Source organism: Phoxinus phoxinus (genome assembly GCF_949152265.1).
Source record: "Phoxinus phoxinus genome assembly, chromosome: 13".
In the NCBI taxonomy this organism is placed as follows: domain Eukaryota; kingdom Metazoa; phylum Chordata; class Actinopteri; order Cypriniformes; family Leuciscidae; genus Phoxinus; species Phoxinus phoxinus.
In genome coordinates this window covers 4,704,658-4,728,706 of record NC_136888.1, presented here as the reverse complement: position 1 = coordinate 4,728,706, position 24,049 = coordinate 4,704,658, and the positions used below count along the sequence as shown (strand labels likewise).

General features: G+C 42.6%; 1 protein-coding gene across 1 annotated transcript in view; it reads left to right on the top strand.

The window, feature by feature from the left end:
• Positions 1-262: 262 nt before the first annotated feature.
• Positions 263-24,049, top strand: part of atp6v1c2 (ATPase H+ transporting V1 subunit C2) — a gene marked incomplete at its 5' end in the record, with an annotated part of 36,585 nt that continues 12,798 nt past the window's right edge. Inside the window, 2 exons of the mRNA XM_079633016.1 lie at positions 263-391; positions 5,275-5,342. Coding sequence (XP_079489142.1) covers positions 263-391; positions 5,275-5,342 — 197 coding nt within the window. The remainder of the gene's footprint in view (positions 392-5,274; positions 5,343-24,049) is intronic.

Below are 24,049 nucleotides of genomic sequence, written 5' to 3'. Positions count from 1 at the left end.
GAGTTTTGTAAAAACTGAAGATGGATCTCACAGAGTTTCCTACAGCCGATCTTGATAAGCTATTACCTCATTCACTCTCTCATCATAAAACTTTAGTGTCTTCAGAACATGAGAGTTGTGCTCGTCTGTCTGAGAAACCTAATCTTCTCTGACACTGTAGTCAGAAAACCAATGATACAGTCAGCGAGCGGTCAAGGTACGTCTACTAGAGTTCATCATTTGCCTCAGTGTAAGTCTCCTGTCACAGGTGAGAAGGACGAGCATGATGGAGTTCTGGTTGATTTCGGTTCCTCTGGATAAAATCAGCTGTCAGTCTTTAGAGAAACTCAAACGGGTCGCAGCTAAATCAGGTCTGGCCACGAGCTCCAGATTCAACGTCCCAGAGCTGAAGGTAAGGAAACACTCTTCTTCGTCGACTTCTCTCTGGAGAATCTCAGATGATTCACTGTACACCAGTTTACGGGTCGAATCTCAGCTGACAAAGAACCTTTTGCTAACGTTCCCATTGAGTTCTAAACATTTTATTTCTCTGAACGTTCAAAACGTCCAGTTATTTAAATGTTATGTGAACGTTAAGGAAACCTTCTAATTTATAATTTTGCATAAGTTTGGAATTATAACTTTTAAAATGTTTTGATAATCATTCTGAAATAAGTAGTAACATTTAAAAAACAACTAAAACATTTAAGGAAAAACAGTCCATCTTTGATGGATAAATAATATTACTAAGTTTTTGGAAGAGCGTTTGTTAAGCTTGGCAGAATGTTAGCCAAAATTCCCCCAATGGAGGACAATGAAAAAAAAAAAAAAAAAAAAAAAAAAACTAAACATGTTTCTTGGACATTTTCCATGAATAGAGTACAAAATAGGGCTTGAATGAGATGCTTAACCTTCAGAAAAAAGCTGTATTATTTTCATGAGGAAAATGGAATGAGATCCCTAGTGAAAAAAGTATACTTTATTGTATTTGAAATATATTAACTTTTAGTACAGTATGAAAATATACTAACAAAATGTTTATTATCTTTACTTGAAGTCGTTCCAATTTAGTACACAAAAGTACACTAAATACACTTAAAGCTATGCTTTACTACAATTTAATTACAACTAAAATATACTTAGCACAAAATTAGTTGTTTCAAATTAGCACACTTTAAGTTAACTAATCATTGACACACTTGAAGTATACTAAATTAGTCTGGCTGCAAAAATACTTAGCATTTTCTTTTTTCCACCAGGGCTTCCTGTCTGTCAGAGAGCATTCCATTTAAATATCAATTTAACTTAAAATTATTTTAAAGGGGTCTTATTATCCTTTTTTACATGTTTTCAAATGCCTCCATTGTAGTCTTGAATTTTCTTCAGGGAACGGATGCGTATTCCTCATTTAAATAATTCCCACCCAAGTAATAGTATTTACAGCGCCTCAGTATCAGGTGGTATTATATATGGTAAGGGGCGTTGCTTTTCCAACACATGCTCTAAGCGGTAGACCAATCACAACAGACTGGGGCCAGTTGACCAATCAGCGCAGACTGCAGACTCCTATAAAGGCAATCCAAAACAAAGCATTAAAACAGACGAGAAACAAACAAGAAAACAACCGGGAGCAGAACTCTGCCTGCCGGGTGACATACAACAAGGACTCCGTAAGAAACAGTAAACAGGCAGGGTATATATGTAAAACACAGAACTAACAATGATAATGGGGAACAGCTGAGTGCAATGATACAGTGATGAGTCCAGACAGGGATTGTGGGAAATGCAGTTCCAGTAGTAATTGTGACAGTATGGGGAAGAGACCTCTAGTGGACACCCGGGTAAACACAAACCAGACACTGTGACATCTATCACGTCACTGCCATTCACAAATCATCTCCCGCAGTGTCATGGTATAGTAAAGTGTCCATTGTATGCGCATTACTCTATTATGAGTATACTGTGAGTTCGGACATACTGTTTTTCGCCTACTGTATTTTGGATGCAGCCTAAAACAGAGCGTTCAGACAGATGGTGAAAACAGGTGCTGCAAGAATGTAAATTATAAGAAAAATAATGAGTTTGAACATTGAATGATATAAAAGTATTCTAGTAGACCCCATAAACAAACTTATGAACCCCTAAATTAGCATAATAGGCCCCTTTTGTATTATGTCACCTAAAAAGTTAACACCAAAATTTAAAATAATAATTTACTCAGCCTCATGTCATTCCAAACCTGCATGACATCGGTTCTTCTGTGGAACACAAAATAAGGTATTTTGTAGAGCCCAGTGTATTTTAGGTCCCTAGTGTCTCTAAACGATAGGGTATATCGCAGCCACCGCACTTGGCAGGAGTTACGTCCTGCTCCTTATATGGGTGGCTAGCATAGAATTCGCTCCCCTCAGACGTCTTCAACTGAGGGCAGAGCTGCATGGTTCAGACTTGTTGACTTCACTGGGTTTTCAAGTGGGCACCCCACCGGTGTTTTGTCAACTAGCCCACGACACCTTAATGACATCAGAACCAGCGTCCTGGAACTGCTCCCTCTGTCATTCAGGACTTCACCACTCAGCTCTGACCCCCCCCCCCCCCCCCCGCCCCCCGCCCTCTCTGGCAGCCTGGTTTAGCCACCGCTCGCTCCTCTTCAACCACAGCCATCTGGATGCTGTCTCTGCCTGCTTTGCTATATTGTTCACCAGGTTCTTGCGGGTTGCCCCTCTAACCCCAAGCGTCCCTAATGCTCTCCAAAGTGACTGTCCCAGGAACCCCCTGCAACCCACCTCCACCGGTAGAGCTCTCCAACCACTCTGCTGGCTCTCAGAGTTGAGGGACTGATACTTCCCTAGCTTGATATCTGGTCGGAGGATGGTTACGGCAATCTCCTCTGGAAACTTGAGTTGCCTTCCGAGGTCAACTCTCATCTCCCAGTCCTCTGCCGTACCAAGGATCCCTAAACATCTGTCCTCCTTGCCTGCCTTCTCTCCAGGCCTGAGGAAGCAAATGAAGCGGGGGTCTTTATCTTGGGCCATGGTTCTTTTCCGCTTCCTCTCCTTCTCCAGTCCATCGGCCAGTTGTGCCAGCACCTGATCATGGCGCCACCTGAACCACCCTTCAGTCAGGCCTGCTTGACCGGATGACAGAATGTGCTCCAGGTTTGCCGGTCTCTTGCAAAGCGCACATGAAGGATCCTCTGTCAGTCTCCATCTTTGGAGGTTTGTTGGTGTTGGCAGGACATCATACACGGAGCTAAGGAGGAACTTTATTCGATGCCCCTCCATATTTCAGATGTCCTTCCAACTGAGGGATCTTCCTCTGACACTTTCCCACCGGGTCCAGCTGCCTTGCTGTTTCATGGCTACTGCCCTGGGTTGTCTACTCTCTTCCTCCACAGCCCGAATCTCCTTCTGCACCATCCCTTTTCCGATCCTTTGCCCTTGCCTCCTTCCAGCTTGCTCGGGTGATGGCTCCCAGGCCCAGCCTCCCCTTGGTCAACGTGCCCATGATGTCTGCATGCTGTAAGCGTTTCTTCGCTTCCCTCAGAGCTCCACTGGCCTTCCACTTCCGTCCAGTCCTCACTACGATGTTGGCCTGTCGCACAGCCTGATCATTACTGTCGCGCAACATCATGGCCAACCGAACTTTGACTGTCTTAAATTCCTCCACGACTGATGTAATTGGCAATTACAATTTGCTCCCTGAGCAAAAGCTTTTGGGGACAGACAGCCACCTCCTGAGGAAGTTGTTAATTCTCCTTTCCAAAGCCTCCACTGTTGTCAAGGGGACCTCATACACAAGCAGTGGCCACAAGAGCCTTGGAAGGATGCCGTGTTGGTAGCCCCATACTTTGTACTTACCGGGCAGACCACTCCTCTCCAGGGCTTTTAGCCATTCTTCTGCTTGGTTGAGCATCTCCTTCACACATGCTTTGTCAGTCAGGTCAGCTCTGTACCACCTCCCTGAGCTCTTTACTGGCTTCTCTGTGACTGTTGGGATGGTATCTTCACCGATCTTAAAGCGTAAGCACAAGCGGTCCTGCACACGCTTCAGTACCAAGCTTCTTGATTTTGAGGGTGACTTCTATTGTATGAGTACAAATTTTATGAACATTTCTCAGAATATATTCTCTTATAATACAAATATACAAATATAAAATATACAAATATAATATGAGCAAACAATGACAGAATTTTCTAGAATTTTACACACTGGTGAAGTGTGTAGTTTCTGTTTGACTGGAACAAAAAGGAATTCCGAAAATATTGATTGTTTCCAAGCAGGTTTCCAAAACACTTAGACTGTACAACAGTGTCTCCCATTCTTATGGTTTTAAAAGGTAGTATCTCCTCAAACTCAATACTAATGAGCCAGAATCTAACATGTTGGGCAGCTCAAACTATGTTTTCAAATGCACCAAAGCACCAAACTGCAGGAGAAAGATGTTTATCGGAAATAATACACACCTGTATACAAAATGTTGGCTATATGACTTTCTTTCTTCAGTCAAAGAGAAATTAAGGTTTTTGAGGAAAACATTCCAGGATTTTTCTCCATTTAATGCAAGTAAATGGGGCTTTACTTCACAGCTTAAAAGAGCTGCACACAACTCCAACCGACGATCATCTCTAGTGAAACAATCAGTCATTTTCAGAATTATTTTTTGTCCGGAAAATGTCTGTTTGTTTTGCTAAAGAAGACCCTTATTTGTTTTGTTGGGGACCTGTGAAGCCATTTGAAGCTGTCTAAATATGGATTATCCCAATTAGACTATGGCTGAAAAAAAAAAAGTAATATACATCCTAGATGGCCTAGAGTAAATAATCAGGAAATGTTAATTTTTGGTTGAATTAATCCTTTAACAGAAGCTGATAGAATATGATAATGGAAAGCACAAGTTCTACTTACCAATAATTGCAACATGACTCTAGTTAGTGACCAGTTTGTTCCATATGAATTTACGGAAACAAAAAGAGATTACCAGTGTGTGCTATCTGTTAGTCTATGAATCATTACAGGTGTTAGATTCCCTGCTTCAGTGAAATTCCTCTTTCAGGAGCACACTTCTCAAAATCAGTTTCAGAATGGTAATTTCAGCTTCAGATTGTAAAAGTATATATGGGCTAAATGTTTGACCTCTTAAAGGTTTATGTCATGTACATTTCTGGGGGACCATGCAGTTAAATGGGCCCTCAGGGTTAAAAGCCTCAACATATGAGAGGCAGCTTTATGGTTAAATTGTCAATAATTCCATTGGTGTAGGTTGTGTAACTCTTTGTTATGATGATTGTGAAGGTAGGAACACTGGATGTGCTACTGGGAGTTTCTGATGACCTGTCCCGACTGGACACCTATGCAGAGGGGTAAGTACTGTTGCTTTAAAAATACATTTATCTCAGTATGAATGCATCATGTGTTCTTTAATGAACTATCACATTCTTCTATATTATAATGCATTCCATGTCAGGGTTTGGGGTTGAGGAGATGAAGCGAGGACTCAATTGCAGGAGAATGGGTTTTATTAATAATAAAAATAAACAAAGCACAAACAAAAACTACCCCGAGGGGGAAAACAAGACAGACTTAACTAGACTTGACTTGACTTTGACAACAGGGAAACACACGGTGTACATATGACGACGAAACAGCACAGGACTGAAAACACAAGGAGATTAAATAGGGAGAACAAACAAAGGAGGTAACGAGAGAGGACAGGTGGGGCAAATCAATCAGGTAACGAGGGAGGACAGGTGGAGCAAATAAATCAATAATCAGGTAACAAGAGGGGAGGAGCTAGACAATTAACTGGAGAGCACATGGCACAAAAGAAACATACATGACAAGCCATGTGCTCACACCAAACACAACTAGAACACAAGCACATGGCCTGTAAAACAAATCACAAGCCATGTGCTCACACAAAACGAGACAACATGAAAGCACACAGCTAGTGTAAAACACAAGCTGCGTGCTACACAGTACAGGAAAATACATGAAAGCACATGAAACAAGGCACACAGACAAGACAACCTAGGAGTGTCAGGGCTCTGTCACAAAACCAAGAAATAGACCAGACAGAAGTGACAGAACCCTGACATTCCATGTATAATAATAGGCTTACCTTTGACTCAGCTAGCATAGGTTTCTAGTTTACAACTAGTAACTTACTGTAAATTTACAGTAATATTTGTAAATATTACTGTATATTTACAAACGTTAATATTTTTGATTCAAATAATGAAATGTTTAGTTATGTGCTGGCCATCACCAAATGTTATTTTACCTTGTAAAGCCTGACATATAAATTAGTTTTTTTTAATTGAACAGTTTAATTAACCTTTAAATAAAATATCTAAAAAAATATATTCATATGTTTTTTTTAAAGTATCATATTTGAGCCTTTATGGCTTTGAGGGGGGACACCTCAAAATTATTTAGATTCCCAAACTTAGCAAAAATATGCAATTTGGTGTAGTTCTGGATATTTATATGGCCAAAAAGTAAGATGAAATTCTCATAATGTAAAACAATGACATATTTATACCAGTATAGCATACTACTTGCATTAAATGCATATAAATATCAGTCGTCACTCTATATCTGTTATGGTGCAGCTGAGGCAAGGAAGGAGAAGGGAGAGGTGGATCCAGTTGCAGCACTAAAAACATAATAGCCATTTTATGTAGCCAAGCAAACAGCAAAGACAATACATGACAAAGGGTAGAGCAAAACTGAGGCCTAAAATACACAGGCTAAAAGAAGAACCAAACAAGACACAGGTGAACGTAATCAATTAAACCAATGAGTGGCCATAGAAACAACGGAAATAATCAGAAACCAAGAGAACACTAACTAAACACAGAAAGGAAATTCGGGTACCAAAGAAAACACAACATACAAGTCTACAAACAGAACATAGCCATTACAGTACTCCCCTCTCCCGGAAGGCGCATCCTTGTGCCGTAACTAGTCCAACAGTGCAGGGAGGTTGGGGGCGTAGTTGGGGCAGTTCTCCTTTGGCCAGACGAACTAACATGGTGTGGTTTAATTCTAAGCTGTATCACAAGTAAGAATTTAAGATTGATATAATTCAGCATATTTCCTCCAGTTTATTCTGCTGAACTACAGTATGCAGGTTTTTTTTTACCTCAACTGAACAGCTTCCGAGTCATTGGAATGGTTATATAACTTTTTTTCGGGTTGAATGGTGGTCGTCTCGCACCCCCCTTGAAATACCACCCTTGCAACTTTGGGCCGGCAGCTTCAGGAAGTATCGCGTGATATCAGGTCTCACAATGTAACGAATTGCTTTACAGCAAAAAAATCTGCTAAAATTCGGTCATTATTGCGCTCCCTCACGCTGTTCAAACTCGAATGAAGAAAACGTTTTAAAGAATGTCCTGTCTGTTTTGATGTCGTTGATCTACTAGCATCTGAGAGTCGCCAACAAGTTTTTCGACAGGGTTGTCAAATATCTATTCCGAAGCTGTAGGGGGAGCTCTATAGAGAAACCTGCGAGCAAAAAGCGAGAATACAGCGAAGCAATTCCCAAAACTGCATAGCCCTGTTTTAAAGATCAGGGTCCATTACACCAACATTTGGAGGGAGGAAGAGTTGAAGCTGGCCATATGGTCTGTGCAGAAGACTAGTCTGGTTATTGTGGCCATAATGGTTTGCTCCCAACCAACTTTAGTGTGGCATCATCTAGGTTTGGCCAACTCACAGAACTGAGCAGAGTATTCCAATTTAAGACTGGAGAAACTGGAAGAGAGGGCTACTCTCTGAGAAAACAAAGAAAATTAACATTAGAACTAATGTTCTAATGTTCTAATGAACTCTTGCTATATTACCATCCCCATTTGAGCCACGATCACACTTGAGTTGATCACCTCCCAATTTACACATCTATATGGTTTAATATGAACAATTATCATACATGTTTGGTATCATTTGAAATGTCTCAGTGCGACTGTCACTGTTACGAACTGCTCTGAGACAAGAGGGTTGAGGATCCAAATGCAGTTTATTTAAAGGGTTGTCCACAACCATAATCCAAATGCAGGCAAGGGTCATACACAAGCAAACAATGGCAGTTAAGGGCTGAGGCAGATAGAGAGAAATCCAAGGCAACAGGCAGATAATCAAGAAACAAAGAAACAGAGGAGAAACAGACAGAATGCTCAGAAATGCAGTAAAACACTAAACAAGACTTTGCAGATAATGAATGAGAAAACCAGGCTAATATAGGGTGAGCTAAACAAGATAATGAGACACAGGTGAATGTGATAATGGATGAAGAGTCCGGGCAGTGAGTTATGAAAAATGTAGTTTGTGAGGGAATGACAATAGTCTGATGTGGAGTGCCCTCTGGTGGTTCTCAAGGGCACTTCAGCTGGTGACCATTACATAGCCCCCCCCCTCAAAGGAGCGGCTTCGAGACGCTCCTAAAATGGTCCAGGAGGGAGGTGAAGCGGAGGCGGACCAGGGGGCGGAATGGAGGGCCAGGCCTGTGGAGTGGAAGAGGGCCTGGAGACTGAGGCGGAGCAGGTGGGGCAGGCTGAGCAGGCGGCCGGGGCAGAGTAGGTTGAGCAGGCATCTGGGGCGGAGCAGGCCGAGCAGGCGTCCAGGGTGGAGCAGGCCGAGGCACACACACAAAATAGCCGTAGCCATGCCAGATGACTCAGGCATGGCGACCATCTTGTTTGAGGACACTGGAAGGGCGACCTTGACCGAAAAAAACAGGCATGACCTGAAGAAGCTCAGGCTTGTTAGGCATGACGTGAAGAAGCTCAGGCTCGGCAGGTATGACGTGAAGAAGCTCAGGCTCGGCAGGCATGATGTGAAGCAGCTCAGGCTCGGCAGGTATGACGTGAAGAAGCTCAGGCTTGGCAGGCATGACGTGAAGAAGCTCAGGCTCGGCAGGCATGACGTGAAGCAGCTCAGGCTCGGCAGGCATGGCGTGAAGCAGCTCAGGCTCGGCAGGCATGACGTGAAAAAGCTCAGGCTCTGCAGGACTGACGTTAAGAAGCTCAGGCTCGGCAGGCATGACGTGAAGAAGCTCAGGCTCTGCAGGCATGACGTGAAGAAGCTCAGGCTCTTCAGGGATGACGTGAAGAAGCTCAGGCTCTGCAGGCATGACGTGAAGAAGCTCAGGCTCTGCAGGCATGTGATGAAGATGCTAAGGCTCTTCAGGGATGACGTGAAGAAGCTCAGGCTCGGCAGGACTGACGTGAAGAAGCTCAGGCTCGGCAGGACTGACGTGAAGCAGCTCAGGCTGGAAAGGCCTGACGTGAAGAGGCAGACCTGGGCATGCTGGTGACTGTGGTGGGCCAAGCTCCATGGCCACTGGAGCTTGGAGTGTGATGCCCATCCCCCAAAAAAGTGTAGGGGACATATCCTCCGCAACAGTGAAAGAGGAACCACACAAAAGTAGGGGAAAATCCAAAAAGTCACTGAACAACCCTCGAGGAGCATCATGGATTAACTTGTCCTTCAGCGGATGATTAAGTCCGTAACAGAAAAAGTCGATGAGAGCACAATCTGGCAGTTCAGAAAAATGTGCAATGTCCAAGAAAATATGAATGTGCTCTTCGAGGGTGCGGTTAACTTGGCGCATGCGGACTAACTCAACTGCTGGATCCATGTTGGCTAAGTCTTCTGTTACTAACTGCTCTGAGACAAGAGGTTTGAGGATCCAAATGCAGTTTATTTAAAGGTGCTCTAAGCGATGTCACGCATTTTTTAGGCCAAACATTTTTTTGTCACATACAGCAATCTCCTCACTATCCGCTAGCTGTCTGTCTCCTGAACACACTCTAAAAAAACACGGTCTCTGTAGACACCCCAGGCTCCACAAACAGCAACAAAAACAAACTGGACTAACCCGCACCACGAAACATAACAAACTGTTCCAGCCAATAACCGACAAGAAGGATTTGGGGGTGGGGTTTGGGGGGTTATTGCGCGGATGAGGAGGAGGGAGGGTCTAGCGAGCCTCCGTTTTGTTTGACAATAGTTCGAACGTCAACAAGAAGTGACGTCACCCAGGATCGCTTAGAGAACCTTTAAAGGGTTGTCCACAATCATAATCCAAATCCGGGCAAGGGTCATACACAAGCAAACAATGGCAGTTAAGGGCTGAGGCAGAGAGAGAAATCCAAGGGAACAGGCAGATAATCAAGAAACACAGAAACAGAGGAGAAACAGACAAAACGCTCAGAAATGCAGTAAAACACATCGCAGATAATGAATGAGGAAACCAGGCTGATATGGGGTGAGCTAAACAAGATAATGAGACACAGGTGAATGTGATAATGAATGACGAGTCAGGGCAGTGAGTTATGGGAAATGTAGTTTGTGAGGGAATGACAATAGTCTGATGTGGAGTGCCCTCTGGTCGTTCTCAAAGGGAACTCCAGCTGGTGACAGTTACAGGTACAAAGGTCTCATTCCCATAGAGGTAAACCAAAAAGGTAATAAGGTGTGGAGAGTTTTGAGATATCTTCCTAACCACTGTGGGTGTGCCCCCATGTAAATTAACTTATGTCACCGGTAAGTCTGGGATGGTGATTAATGCAAATTACCACTGTGAATTCATGTTTACATTTGAAAAGAGGTTTCTGCCTTGGTCTGAGTATTTAGGGAGATGCTGAAGAAGGCTTGGCGCAATTCTGTACCTCAGATCAGCCAATAATGTTGAAGGACCTCAAGGCCATCTTTTACTCTTTATCTCTGAGCATTCGATGTTATTATATTAATTATTTTTTAACTGATTATGAAATTGGCATGATACATTTACCAGACATAATAAAATGTTACATTTGATTTTATTCAGACTGACTCTGAAATCATTTTCTCAAGTAGATTACACGGATTTGTATGTTACCGCAAGTCTGCAACAGATTAGAGACGTCTAACATTTGCCGCTAATTCAAGTGTACTTGGTTTGCAAAGACAAGAAGTGAATTTCCATTTAGGGCAGCACAAGTGCTGCTTGACCAACCTAAATCTGACTGTGTCTTACCTCTGTTTTAATTGAATGTTACTTTAGATAAGTGTACGTGGGAAATCAAGGCTTGGCCAATCCAAAGCTATTATAAGAGAAGTAAAGTTGGTTGACTTATATGTAGTAGTGGCCATACCTCTACTGAAGTAAACGTTAAGTTCAATTCAAGTGTATGCAATTCCATGGGGGCTATACCAAAGTATATTTGATTGTGTAAGTGTGAATACGACCATCTCAGTTATATAGCCAATTACCTCTGTTTAGTGATCGAAGTTTGGGATTGTGAGGACCTCAAAGCAACATAGTTTCCTAAAATGAACGAGTAAAACATAAGTCAAGAGTTAAAAAGAATAATCAAATGTGCTGCTAAACTATTATATAAATGACAAATAACCAATTGGCAATCTAACTTAAATTCAAGGTAGTGATTAAATGGAGTCAAATAAAAGCTTAAATGGAATTAAATTACTTTGCCACGCGGAAAGACAGTAATGCGCAGAGACCTTCACTCGTTATCGGAAACTGCCTTTGGGCCGATCTATACGGGCTTACACCATCAAGCGAAGACCTTCTCGGGCAAGATCAATGAAGGCTGCTGCTAGATCCATGTTAGTGGTCCTGTATTCTGTTACGGTGTAGCTGAGGCAAGGAAGGAGAAGTGAGAGAGGTGGATCCAGTTGCAGCACTCTTAAACTTTTATTAAACAAACTAAACAAGCATGGTATTCCGTAACACGGCGAGGCAGAAACATAATAGCTAAGCAAACAGCATAGACAAAACAGGACAAAGGGTAGAACAAAACTGAGGGCTTAAATACACAGGCTACAATAAGACACCAAACAAGGCACAGATGAACATTAATCAATCAATGAACCAATGAGTAGCCATAGTAACATAGGAAATAATCAGGGTCATTCTTCAATTACGGTGAAAACAATTTAAGCACTGTTAAAAGTGTTTTTTAAAAATGCATATTTAATCGAGTTTGAGAGATTTAATTTGTAACAGAATCTCTATGTACCTGCCACAAATCTAAGAGGTATCGTGGGATGTAATTACAAAAATATAATAATTTTAAAACAAATAAAATGGTTATATTGTAATTTAGATTTAATTTAACAAAAACTATTTAATAAAGTGCCCCTATTATGCTATTTATAGCTCCCAATAAGCTGTTCAAAACTATCTGCTTGCCTTAGCTTGCTTCAAAACGGTAAGCTTGTAATAATGTTTTTAATTCCAGTGGTACTGGTGGATTTCCACGGGAAATTTGAGCATGTCTTTGCGTCATTACGTCACATCTGCACACATAAAAAAGGAGTCTCGGCTTGTAGGCTATATTGCGTGTGAGGATGTTGGTGTTGGAGATTTATAGCCTTTTCTCACAGCACTTGATATATTTAACTATTAACTATTATTAATTTGATGGCGGATCCAGCAAGGTTCACACGACAATCACCAGTGACAACTGGAGATTCACCAGTTGTAAAATGCAAAGTCTTTCAGAGTGGCTACAGAAAAAAAGAGACTGCAACCGGCCCATGCGAAAACAAGGATACATATCGGAAGGGAATTAAATGTAGTCACACCATGCTGATGTTGTTAACATTTGCACGATTTGACGTGATATGATAAGCGATCGTTTGATTTAATCAGTGCGATTCACTGCAATGCTTTTTCCCCTTTAGTTGGTCAGAACAAACGTGGATGTTACTTACTTGTTCAGATTACATTTTCCGGTGAAAATTCTTATGTTGGTCATACTGTACTTCCAAAAAGTTTAATCTGTGATTCCGAATGACAGTATCCACACCGGCGCAGTGATTGACAGCCGCCCATTCTCCTCAAAACATCGGATTAATCCGCGCTGTGCCGTGTCGAGGCACAACTCACGTAAAGTTGATAATTCTGTGAATAACTGCAATTGCAGATTTTGAACGGAGATGGCGACAAAGAGGGAAAACTATGGACTTTAAAGACTTTACAGCTTTAAAGGTTTCTAATGTTGTTTTGGAGGTATCCTACAACAGGTTTACATGCATCAAAAGTAAAAAAAAAAACTTTAATTTTCTCATAATATACATTGAACATCACAACACTTTTCAATGATTCTTAAACAAGTCATCGAATAAATCAGTCTCTCTAAATCCTTCCTTTCTGTGAACTTACTCTGCTCTGATTGGTCAGATGGCGCAGTCTGTTATATTTGGTCTGTTGCTTACATCGCGTGTTTCGGAAGCTAAACGTCCATTAACATAACTGAACTTCAGTTCCGTCCGGAGGCTTCCTAAAGCTAAGCGATTGTACACATTGTTAAGACAGTAATGATGACTTTGATTTTTCCATATCAATCCCAGCGTGAGTCCGATGATGAAACATTGAAAGAACTAGTTATTCAACTCGAACCTCCATCGCAAGTAAAACTTGAGCTGGACGTTTCTCAGTGATACGCTACTCTGTTTGATGTACATTATGAGATGTTTCAACTGTAATTACTCACCATCAGCATTGACAAGAGTATGTCCATCAACAAACCAATGTGTATATTATTGCGGTGCACATGTGGGAACTGTATCAATAATGGCGCATACGTTAGCCCATCACTAATGTTAACGGCTGATAACATAAACGATAACATAAAAATCTTGCTCCATCCTTTATCATTACTAGTAGTAAGAACAACAGACAATCTGTATTAATATACAGTTTTAGGTAATAGTGGCCCACAGTTGCTTAGCAGAAGTACTGAACTCTTGACTCTTGATGGAAAATGAAAAGTTGTGATTTTCTAGGCCAATATGGTTAGGAGCTCTCATATACTCTCATTCCTGCGTAATAATCAAGGAACTTTGCTGCCGTACCATGTGTGCAGGAGGCACAATGATATTACGCAGCACCTGAAAATAGTCCCCAGCTAGGTAACTTCCAACGTGACCGGCACTAAGTTTGTGTTTGCGCTGGGTAATATCATTATGCCTGCTGCACCATCGCATGCGATGGTTGGGTCATGTTATCTGAATGGAAGACTGGCTCATTCCGAAGGATGTCCTGTATGGTGAGCTGTCACAAGGGACTCTTGGAAAGCTACACAGCAAAATCCCCAGAGTTAAACGAACTCTGCTCAGAATACATGGTCCCAGTTTAAAGAGTGTTAAAGTAACTCTGAATATGAGTTAATATTAATGAGATAATTAAGTGATGATTGAGCATTAGTGATGAACACCTGCTGTTAACAAGCAGAACTGAAGGTAAGATAAACAACAATAACTACAACTGACGTCAGACACAGCCTTAGATGAAATCAACTGAAGATAAAAAGAAGACATGAACTCTCTCATGATCTCAGTAGAGGAGGATTAAACAACTCCACACACAGCATTACCAGCTTCACTTATTACAAATAAGTTTGACTTTATTTCTGCCATTCATCTACAGATTTTTTTTTTTTTTTTGAATTAACAGAGGTTTAGAAATGTATGTTTTATGGAAAATGTTTGGTCACCATTATACACCATTACACTGGTGATCAGTGTTTCCTTCACTCTTAGAAGAAAAGGTTCTATATAGAACCTTAAAAGGTTCTATAGGCGCTTCATATTTGGAACCCCTAAAAGGTTCTATACAGAACCCAAGAAAGGGTTCTTTCTTGTCATTATAGAACCTTTTTAGCATAAAAGGTTCTTTGGAGTTGAGTAAAGAACCCTATGGTTCTATATAGAACCCCAATAAACCCTTTTTTTCTAAGAGTGTAGAACCTTTTAGGGGTTCCAAATACGAAGCGCCTATAGAACCTTTTAAGGTTCTATATAGAACCTTTTTTTCTAAGAGTGTTTAGTTGGGCAGTTTGTGGTCTTTGTAACAGTGTTTATCAAAACACATTATTTATGGCAAAGGGAACCAGAAACAAAGATGATCATGTGATAATTGTCATAATTCAGGGGCGGAAGCAATATGCAAGTAAACTCTTTATTGGTGGTCAGAAGACACAGCAAAAACACACGGGTGGGCTGGTGGCGCAGGGACTTGATGGTCAGCGTGGAGGTGAAGACAGGTGACGGTGAATCCAGTGAAGTGAACATCCAACACGACGAACACCACGAAAACACCGAACAGGACACGATCAGGAACTGGAACTGGAAGAGCTGACGACGACAAAACACTGAGGACACCAAAACCAACGATCTGACAGGGAAAGGAGAGTGCGATGAGTTTATATAGCAGAGATGATTAATGGTAGCAGGTGGAGAGCTGATCAACTAAACGAGCAGCCACGCCCACTCACACACATCCACACACACAAAACAACAAATACACGAGACACGAAGAAACCAGTGAATTCATGAACCGTGACAGTACCCCCTCTCCTAGGAACGCCTCCTGGCGTTCCCAGACTCCCTTACCTGTCGATTGTAATCATCGATAAGAGAGTGATCCAGGATGTCTCTGGCAGGAACCCAACTCCTCTCCTCCGGACCGTAACCCTCCCAGTCCACCAAGTACTGGAATCCGCGTCCCCTCCGCCTTGAGTCCAGAATGCGATTAACCGAATACGTAGGTTCCCCTTCTACGAGACGCGGCGGGGGGGGAACCGGGACGGGCGGATTAAACTGAGAACGAAACACGGGCTTGATTTTGGAAACATGGAAGACGGAATGAATCCTCCTGTACACTGGAGGGAGTTTGAGGCGGACTGCCACCGGGCTAATAATTTTAGTGACAGTGAATGGGCCAATAAATTTGGGAGCTAGCTTATTAGAGACGGAGCGGAGAGGAATGTTCTTAGTAGAAAGCCACACTTTTTGACCAACGACGTATACGGGAGGCTTAGACCGGTGGCGATCGGCTTTAGCCTTGGTGCGCGCTCCCGCTTGGAGTAGAGTCTCGCGGGCTCTAGTCCAAGTGTGGCGACACCTCTGGACAAAGGCGTGAGCGGAGGGGACCGCGACTTCGGATTCCAGACTAGGAAAAATTGGTGGCTGGTAACCTAGACTACACTTAAACGGCGATAGGCCCGTAGATGATACTGGTAACGAATTGTGGGCGTACTCCACCATTGACAGTCGTTGGCTCCATGAGGAAGGATTCTTGGAGACCAAACATCGCAACGTTCTCTCCAAATCCTGGTTGGCTCTCTCAGTTTGGCCATTGCTCTGGGGATGAAACCCTGAGGACAGACTAACAGTCGCACCCAGTAATCTACAAAATTCTTGCCAAAATTTGGACACAAATTGGGGTCCTCTGTCGGAGACCACGTCTGTCGGGAGGCCATGTAGCCGAAAGACGTGGTCAATGACTGTTACCGCTGTCTCCTTGGCTGAGGGTAATTTGGGCAAGGGAATGAAATGGACCGCCTTCGAGAATCGGTCCACCACGGTCAAAACTACCGTGTTACCCTGAGAGGGTGGGAGGGTGGTGATAAAATCTAGAGCGATGTGGGACCAGGGTCTCGAAGGGATCGGCAGCGGTTGAAGGAGCCCATCTGGGGGTCGATTGGAAGTCTTACCAGTGGCACAAACTGAGCAAGCCAAAACAAAACTGTGAACGTCACGAGCCATACGTGGCCACCAAAATCGTTGCTTAACTAAAGACGTGGTACGACTGACTCCTGGATGACAAGCCACATTGGAACAATGACCCCACTGAATGACGTTGGACCGTAATTGCTCTGGCACAAATAACCGGTTCGGTGGACAACCGGGCGGAGGCGTTACCCCTTCTAAGGCCGTTCTGACCTTCGATTCGACCTCCCATGAGAGTGTGGAGACAATTAGGGACTCCGGAAAAATGCACTCGGGAGTAGACGGGCGATCGGAATGGTCAAAAATACGTGACAAAGAATCGGGCTTGATGTTTTTGGAGCCCGGGCGGTACGAGAGAGTAAAGTCAAAACGTCCGAAAAAAAGTGCCCACCGAGCCTGCCTAGAGTTCAATCTTTTAGCGGTTCTAATGTATTCCAGATTCTTATGATCGGTCCATACGATAAAAGGTACCCCCGACCCTTCTAACCAGTGACGCCACTCTTCCAATGCTAACTTGACTGCCAACAACTCTCTGTTACCAATATCATAATTACGTTCGGCAGGGGACAAACGATGAGACAAAAACGCGCACGGATGCATTCTGTCGTCTGTAGGAGAACGTTGGGATAACACTGCACCTACCCCCACCTCTGACGCGTCGACCTCCACCATGAACTGACGTGATGGATCAGGGGTAACTAGGATGGGGGCTGAAACAAAGCGGCCTTTCAGTTTGGCAAACGCAGCCTCGGCTGCGTCTGACCACCTGAACGTAGTTCTGGGGGAGGTCAAGGCAGTCAGAGGTGAGGCTAGTTGGCTGAAATTGCGAATGAACCGCCGGTAAAAATTGGCGAACCCCAGAAACCTCTGTAGGGCCTTACGGGAATCTGGACTTGGCCAATCCACCACAGCCTTAACCTTCTCAGGATCCATGCGCATCCCCTCAGACGACACAATGTACCCTAAGAAAGGAACAGACTGTGCATGAAAAGCGCATTTCTCCGCCTTGACAAAAAGACCATTCTCTAACAACCTCTGAAGCACTCGTCTGAAGTGCTGAACATGTTCCTGGAGAGACGAAGAAAAAATCAATATGTCATCCAGGTAGACATAAATGAACTGATCGACCATGTCTCTCAGCACGTCATTGACGAGTGCCTGGAAGACTGCTGGACTATTGGACAGCCCGAAAGGCATAACCAAATATTCAAAGTGCCCCCTGGGGGTGTTAAACGCAGTCTTCCATTCATCCCCCTTCCTGATGCGGACCAAATGATAAGCGTTACGTAAGTCCAGTTTTGTGAAGATCGACGCTCCCTGCAACCTCTCGAAGGCTGAAGACATCAACGGCAAAGGATAAGTATTCTTTACTGTGATGTTATTCAGCCCTCGGTAATCAATGCAAGGTCGCAGAGAACCGTCCTTCTTCCCCACAAAAAAGAACCCCGCCCCCGCAGGAGAAGAGGAAGGTCGGATGAATTTGGATGCCAGAGAATCAGAAATATATTTCTCCATGGCCTCCCTCTCGGGAATAGATAGAGAGTAAAGCTTGCCTTTAGGCGGAGACGTACCTGGCAGTAGATCTATTGCACAGTCATAGGGACGATGCGGAGGGAGAGAAGCAGCCCGAGACTTACTGAACACTTCCTTCAGGTCCAGATACTCCGTGGGCACATTTGATAAATCCACTGCCTCCTCCTGAAAAGCAGAAACAATAACAGACGGACAGGCAGACGCAAGACAGGACTCATGACAAAAACTGCTCCACTCCAACACTGATCTCTGCTGCCAGTCAATCTTGGGGTTATGCTTGATTAGCCAGGGGTGACCGAGAACGACAGGTGCCAGGGGGGAGTCCAGGATGTAAAACGAGGTAGTCTCTGTGTGACTGCCGGATACAGTGAGTGTAATGGGTCCAGTGGTGAATGCGATGGTGGGAAGGGCTTGACCATTGAGGGCGTGCACAGCAATGGAATGGGTGAGTGGTAACAGGGGAACGTGAATCTTGTGAGCGAATGTGTAGTCCATGAAGTTACCTTCTGCCCCGGAATCCAAAAGTGCAAGACAGTCGTGAGTGTTGGCTGACCATCTAAGTCTTACCGGAAGGAGAGTTGATGTTGATGAGGTCTTCTCAGCGGAGATCCCACCCGACAGTAGCCTCAGATTTACTGCCGGGCTTGCCCCTTTTACCGGGCAGTTGTAAGCGAAGTGACCAGCAGTCCCACAGTACAGGCAAAGGCCCTGGGATCTCCGCCTTTCCTTCTCCTCCCGGGAAAGCCGAGCTCGCCCGACCTGCATGGGCTCGTGATCGTAGACGGGGCTGACCGCGTCCCCGCCGCTGGCTTGCGTGGTCTCCACGGTGGTTGAAGGCCGAACCGGTAACTTCATCCGTTCCACACGAGAGAGACGAGAATCCACGCGAAGCGCCAGGTCGATGAGTCCGTTGAGTGTAGCGGGTAAATCCAACGCGTAGATTTCTCTCAGGACGCGGTCAGCCAGCCCATGCAGGAACATGTCCCACTGCGCTTCCTCGTTCCATTGACACTCAGCCGCCAAGGTCCGGAACTCAATGGCATAATCTGATACGGATCTGCTTCCTTGCTTGAGATCCGCCAGGGTTCGTGCTGCTTCTCTTCCCGCGACCGGCGGTCAAACACCATCTTCATCTCGGCGGCGAGTGTCTGGAACGAGGCACAACACGGATCTTGATTCTCCCACACCGCCGTCCCTCACAGAGCTGCCCTCCCAGTCAGCAGTGTGAGTACGAATGCCACTTTGCTTTGTTCTGTGGCAAAGGTTCTGGGTTGCAGAGAGAAATGCATAGTACAGCGTGTTAGAAAAGCTCTGCAAAAATTCGGCTCACCACTGTAGGGTTCAGGGACCGGTAGACGGGGTTCTGACTGGGAGGCGCTTGATGGTGGAACTGGGGGAGCGGCCGGTGTGGGTGGTGGCGCAGTGGGAGCTTGTAGATGTTGAAGCTGCTGGGTGAGCTCGGACACCTGCGCCACGAGAGCTTGAATGGCCCGACCCGACTCCATAGATGTCCTCTCTTGAGCCTCTATCCGAGAAATGGTTACTCTGATGAAGTCATCAAGCGAAGAGGATCCACTTGCTGCTCCCATCGTCTGGTCAGATCGTTCTGTCATAATTCAGGGGCGGAAGCAATATGCAAGTAAACTCTTTATTGGTGGTCAGAAGACACAGCAAAAACACACGGGTGGGCTGGTGGCGCAGAGACTTGATGGTCAGCGTGGAGGTGAAGACAGGTGACGGTGAATCCAGTGAAGTGAACATCCAACACGACGAACACCACGAAAACACCGAACAGGACACGATCAGGAACTGGAACAGGAACTGGAAGAGCTGACGACGACAAAACACTGAGGACACCAAAACCAACGATCTGACAGGGAAAGGAGAGTGCGATGAGTTTATATAGCAGAGATGATTAATGGTAGCTGATGAGGGGAATGAGATCAGGTGGAGAGCTGATCAACTAAACGAGCAGCCACGCCCACTCACACACATCCACACACACAAAACAACAAATACACGAGACACGAAGAAACCAGTGAATTCATGAACCGTGACAATAATAGTTTTCAGCATCATAAAGTAGAATACATCACTAATCTTATCCCTAACCAAAAGTGGTTATTTCTTAGATTATATTCACCAACATTACTTTCTTGCAACAGATTAGATATTCTGATTTTAGATTTTTAAAATACATTATGGGAAAGAAAGTTTAGACACACACAGACATCAAGATTCAATATGTGAATCTCTACAATGTTGACATGCTTCATGCCACAATACATGCTGGGAGCCAACATAGTATAAAACTCATGACTCCCAGCATGCATTGCAGCATGAAGCATGTCAGAATTGTTGAGATTTATATGTTAATTCCTGATGTCTGTGTGTATCTAAAATAAAAACTGTCATAATGTATTTAAAAAGCAAAATTCAGAATGTCTGATCTGTTGTAAGAAAGTATTGTTAGTGAATATAGTCTAACAAATAACCACTTTTGGTCTGGGATAATATCAGTGAATTATTCTACTTTATGATGGTGAAAACCATATCACCTGATGATCTTTGTTTTTGGCTTCCTTTGCAACAAATGTGTTAATATGTATTTTGTTAAACACTGTTTTGTTAGACCACAAATTCACATAAAAATCCAAGAGTCAAACGGCCCAACTAAAGGAAACTCTGGTGACCAAACATTTTCAATAAATCATAAAAACTCTGTTCATTCTCAATAAGAACTTCTGCAGATGAATGGCAGAAATAAAGTCCAACTGGTTATTAACAAGTAAAGCTGGAAATGCTTTTTTTTAATACTCTGCTGAGATCTTGAGAGATTTAATTTCTTCTTTTATCTTCAGTTGATTTCATCTGAGGCAGTTGTAGTTCTTGTGTTTCTCTTTTTTCTGTTCTTGTTGTTTCTCTTTCCTTCAGTGATTCTGCTTGTTAACAGCAGGTGTTCAGCACTAATGCTCAATCATCACTTAATGAATCACTTAATTATACTTCATATTCAGAGTTAACACTCTTTAGAGAGGGACTATATGTAGGGGAGAGCGGGGTACAACATAACGCTTTGACTTTCTCAGTTTGTGTAAATCTACTTAGGGTTCAGAGTATTTATTTTTCCCCACATTAATTTCCCACATGTCTAGTACAATTTTTTTTTTAAATACAGTGTTTCTTGATATATCCCGAAAGAATGGAAGTGAAATGTGACAACATGCCCCATAGGTGGGGTACATTGTAACTATAGAATATAATAGTTCTAATAGGGGCTCATTGTAACGCAGTGTTACAACTCTCCCCACCTGCGCAACTGGGATTTAAACCCTGCTAGTGTCTTCTGCTGGTTAGATCAGTATTAAAGAACTATATAAACTGTTAAATAACATATTGGAGATTAAAATAATATTAGATTTAAAATAAACACCAAAAATAGAGATGAAAAATGAACATAAGAAATTTACTTTCGCTATAATGGTTAAATAAATGTTCAATGATATTTGATTCCAAAGATTTCAGAATTTTGGCGCATATTTTTTCTCTATATAGTGTTGATATGGCAACTGGTAAATAAACTTAGTTTCGTCATGCTAGCATGTGTGGAAGTATTTAAAACAAGGGTAGAACAAGGGTCTGAGCAGAGTTAATTTAACTCTGGGGATTTTGCTGTGTATTGCCTCAGATAGACCGGCTGCGTTGAAAAGCCTCTCCAACTTTGAGGAGACATTCAATCAGAGGTCTGAGGAAAAGCGGCTACAGAGGAAGGCCAGGAGCCAAGCTTTCAGACTTCATCTGCAGGTTTTGCAGCAGAGACTGACACTCCCGAATTGGACTGTTGTTAGTCACAAGCGACGCTGCACTGGTGATCCTCATCTGCCCTGAACCATGGTCTCCTGAGACAGGATGATGCCTATATAGGGTTAATCACCTTTCTTAAAGGGGTTGTAAAGTATGATTTCACTTTTCTAACTTTATTTAGTGTGTAATGTTGCTGTTTGAGCATAAACAACATCTGCAAAGTTACAACGCTCAAAGTTCAAAGCAAAGGAAGATAATTGCTTTTAAAGAAAAGGACTACAACAAACGGCTGGTAGGGACTACACAACATTCCTCCGGGTTAGTGACATCAGCAACCCTAAAATGTACATAAGCCCCGCCCCCTAAACACAATGTACATGTTGAGAAGAGGAAGAGTTGTTGTAGTCGTGCACATTTGTGAGTCGGCTCAAACTTGAGCATCCATCTTTTCAGATGCAATAGAAAGTCACTCTGTGTGCATCTCACAACAGTTCCTATACGAGCGATTTATAGATTATCATGACAGAATATGCTAATTGAAGATAGTTAACTCCACATCAGCAACATAAATTCATCAACTAACCATTCAGAGACGTCCTGTTGCTTCTACATGTTGTCACTTCTTCTTAAGTCTCTCCATCTTTGTCTGACTCCGTTTTAACATTAAAGGCAGAACAGTTTCTGTCACTTTAGTGTGTGTGAGAGAGGTAATCGCAGCTAACACACACGAGCTCTTGAAACCCCGCCCCCTGCAGCAGCTCATTTGCATTTAAAGGGCCAGGCACAAAAAGGTGCGTTTTTGCAAACCCTCAAAAAGTGACAACTTTAACATGCTATATAAAAATATCTGTGGGGTATTTTGTGCTAAAACTTAACACACACACTCTGGGGACATCAGAGATTTATTTTACATCTTGTGAAAATGGCATTTTACCACCCCTTTAATATAATATAGGCCTTCATGTTTTGTTAGCGCCATGTATTTAATGCAATTTAATTCGTTTTTTTTATCTGCTGATTAACTAAATAATTGTCAATAAAGAACTCTTGTACAAATCACCTAGTCAACATGGAGGAAACTCTCATTCTGTGTGCTAACCTAATGGGGCACCACTTTTTAAAAAATCTCATGCTTCACAGCCAACACAAGCAAGGTCTAAAGTCAAACAAAGTTAACACTATTCAAATAATTTGCTTAAAGAAGCTTACACAAAAGTGAGAATACACATCTGTTAGTTTGTGGGTTTTGTGGGCCCCCCTTCGTCACATTATCATATCATGTTCCTAGATCACGAATAAAGACAGTCTTAGATCAGACAGTTGTGTTGTATAGCACGTGTACCTCTGAGTGTTTGTGGGGAAATACTCAAGCTGCTGTAATACAATTATCACTGAGTCACCCAATCCAGTCGATTCCAGTTTCGGGTGCCAGCTGACATGAATCTTCCTGTCTCAGCTGCAATGTTTATGTGTTGTGGAAACTGCCCTCTCTTTTTCTCCTTTCTCTTTCACAGTCCACGATATCCATTCAAATGACTTCCAGACAAGGTTGCATTGGGTTCAGGTGCTGGGTTGAATTTTTGGTCATAGTTCTAGGTGTGAATAGTGGCATGATTTTAATGCTTCATTATCATTATCCTGACTGAGAGATATTTTTTTCTACTGCAAGATGAATGGAAATTCAATGCTAAAGGTTACAAACAGTATTGTTACATGTCCTCATTATCATTTATGATATCTGATTTTTTAAATAATATTTTTAAAACATAGAACTTATTTCATATTCTTTCAAAAATATATACTTAAGTGCAAACTGAATGTTTGCATTCAGTTCATTTTTATGTTAATTTCCATTAAATTAAAATATTATAGTTTAATTTTAATAAATTTTATTTAATTAAATACAATAAGTTTTAACTTTAGATAATTTTTAAGAAGGACTTAAGTACATATTTATATATCATTTCATAATTACTTGTCTGTGAAATATGGTTAAAGTGAAGCATTTCATTTATAAATTAACTTATAAAATATAGTTTAAATTAATAAACTAAAATGTACTTTAATGTAATTTCTATTGACATTTTTATGCTGACATTTATTTGTAATTACATATTTGTAATGAAGAAGTTGCTTAGTAAATTAAAAATGCTTTACCTGTTAATCACTTTAAATGTAATATTGAATAGTACACTACAGTTAAAATAAT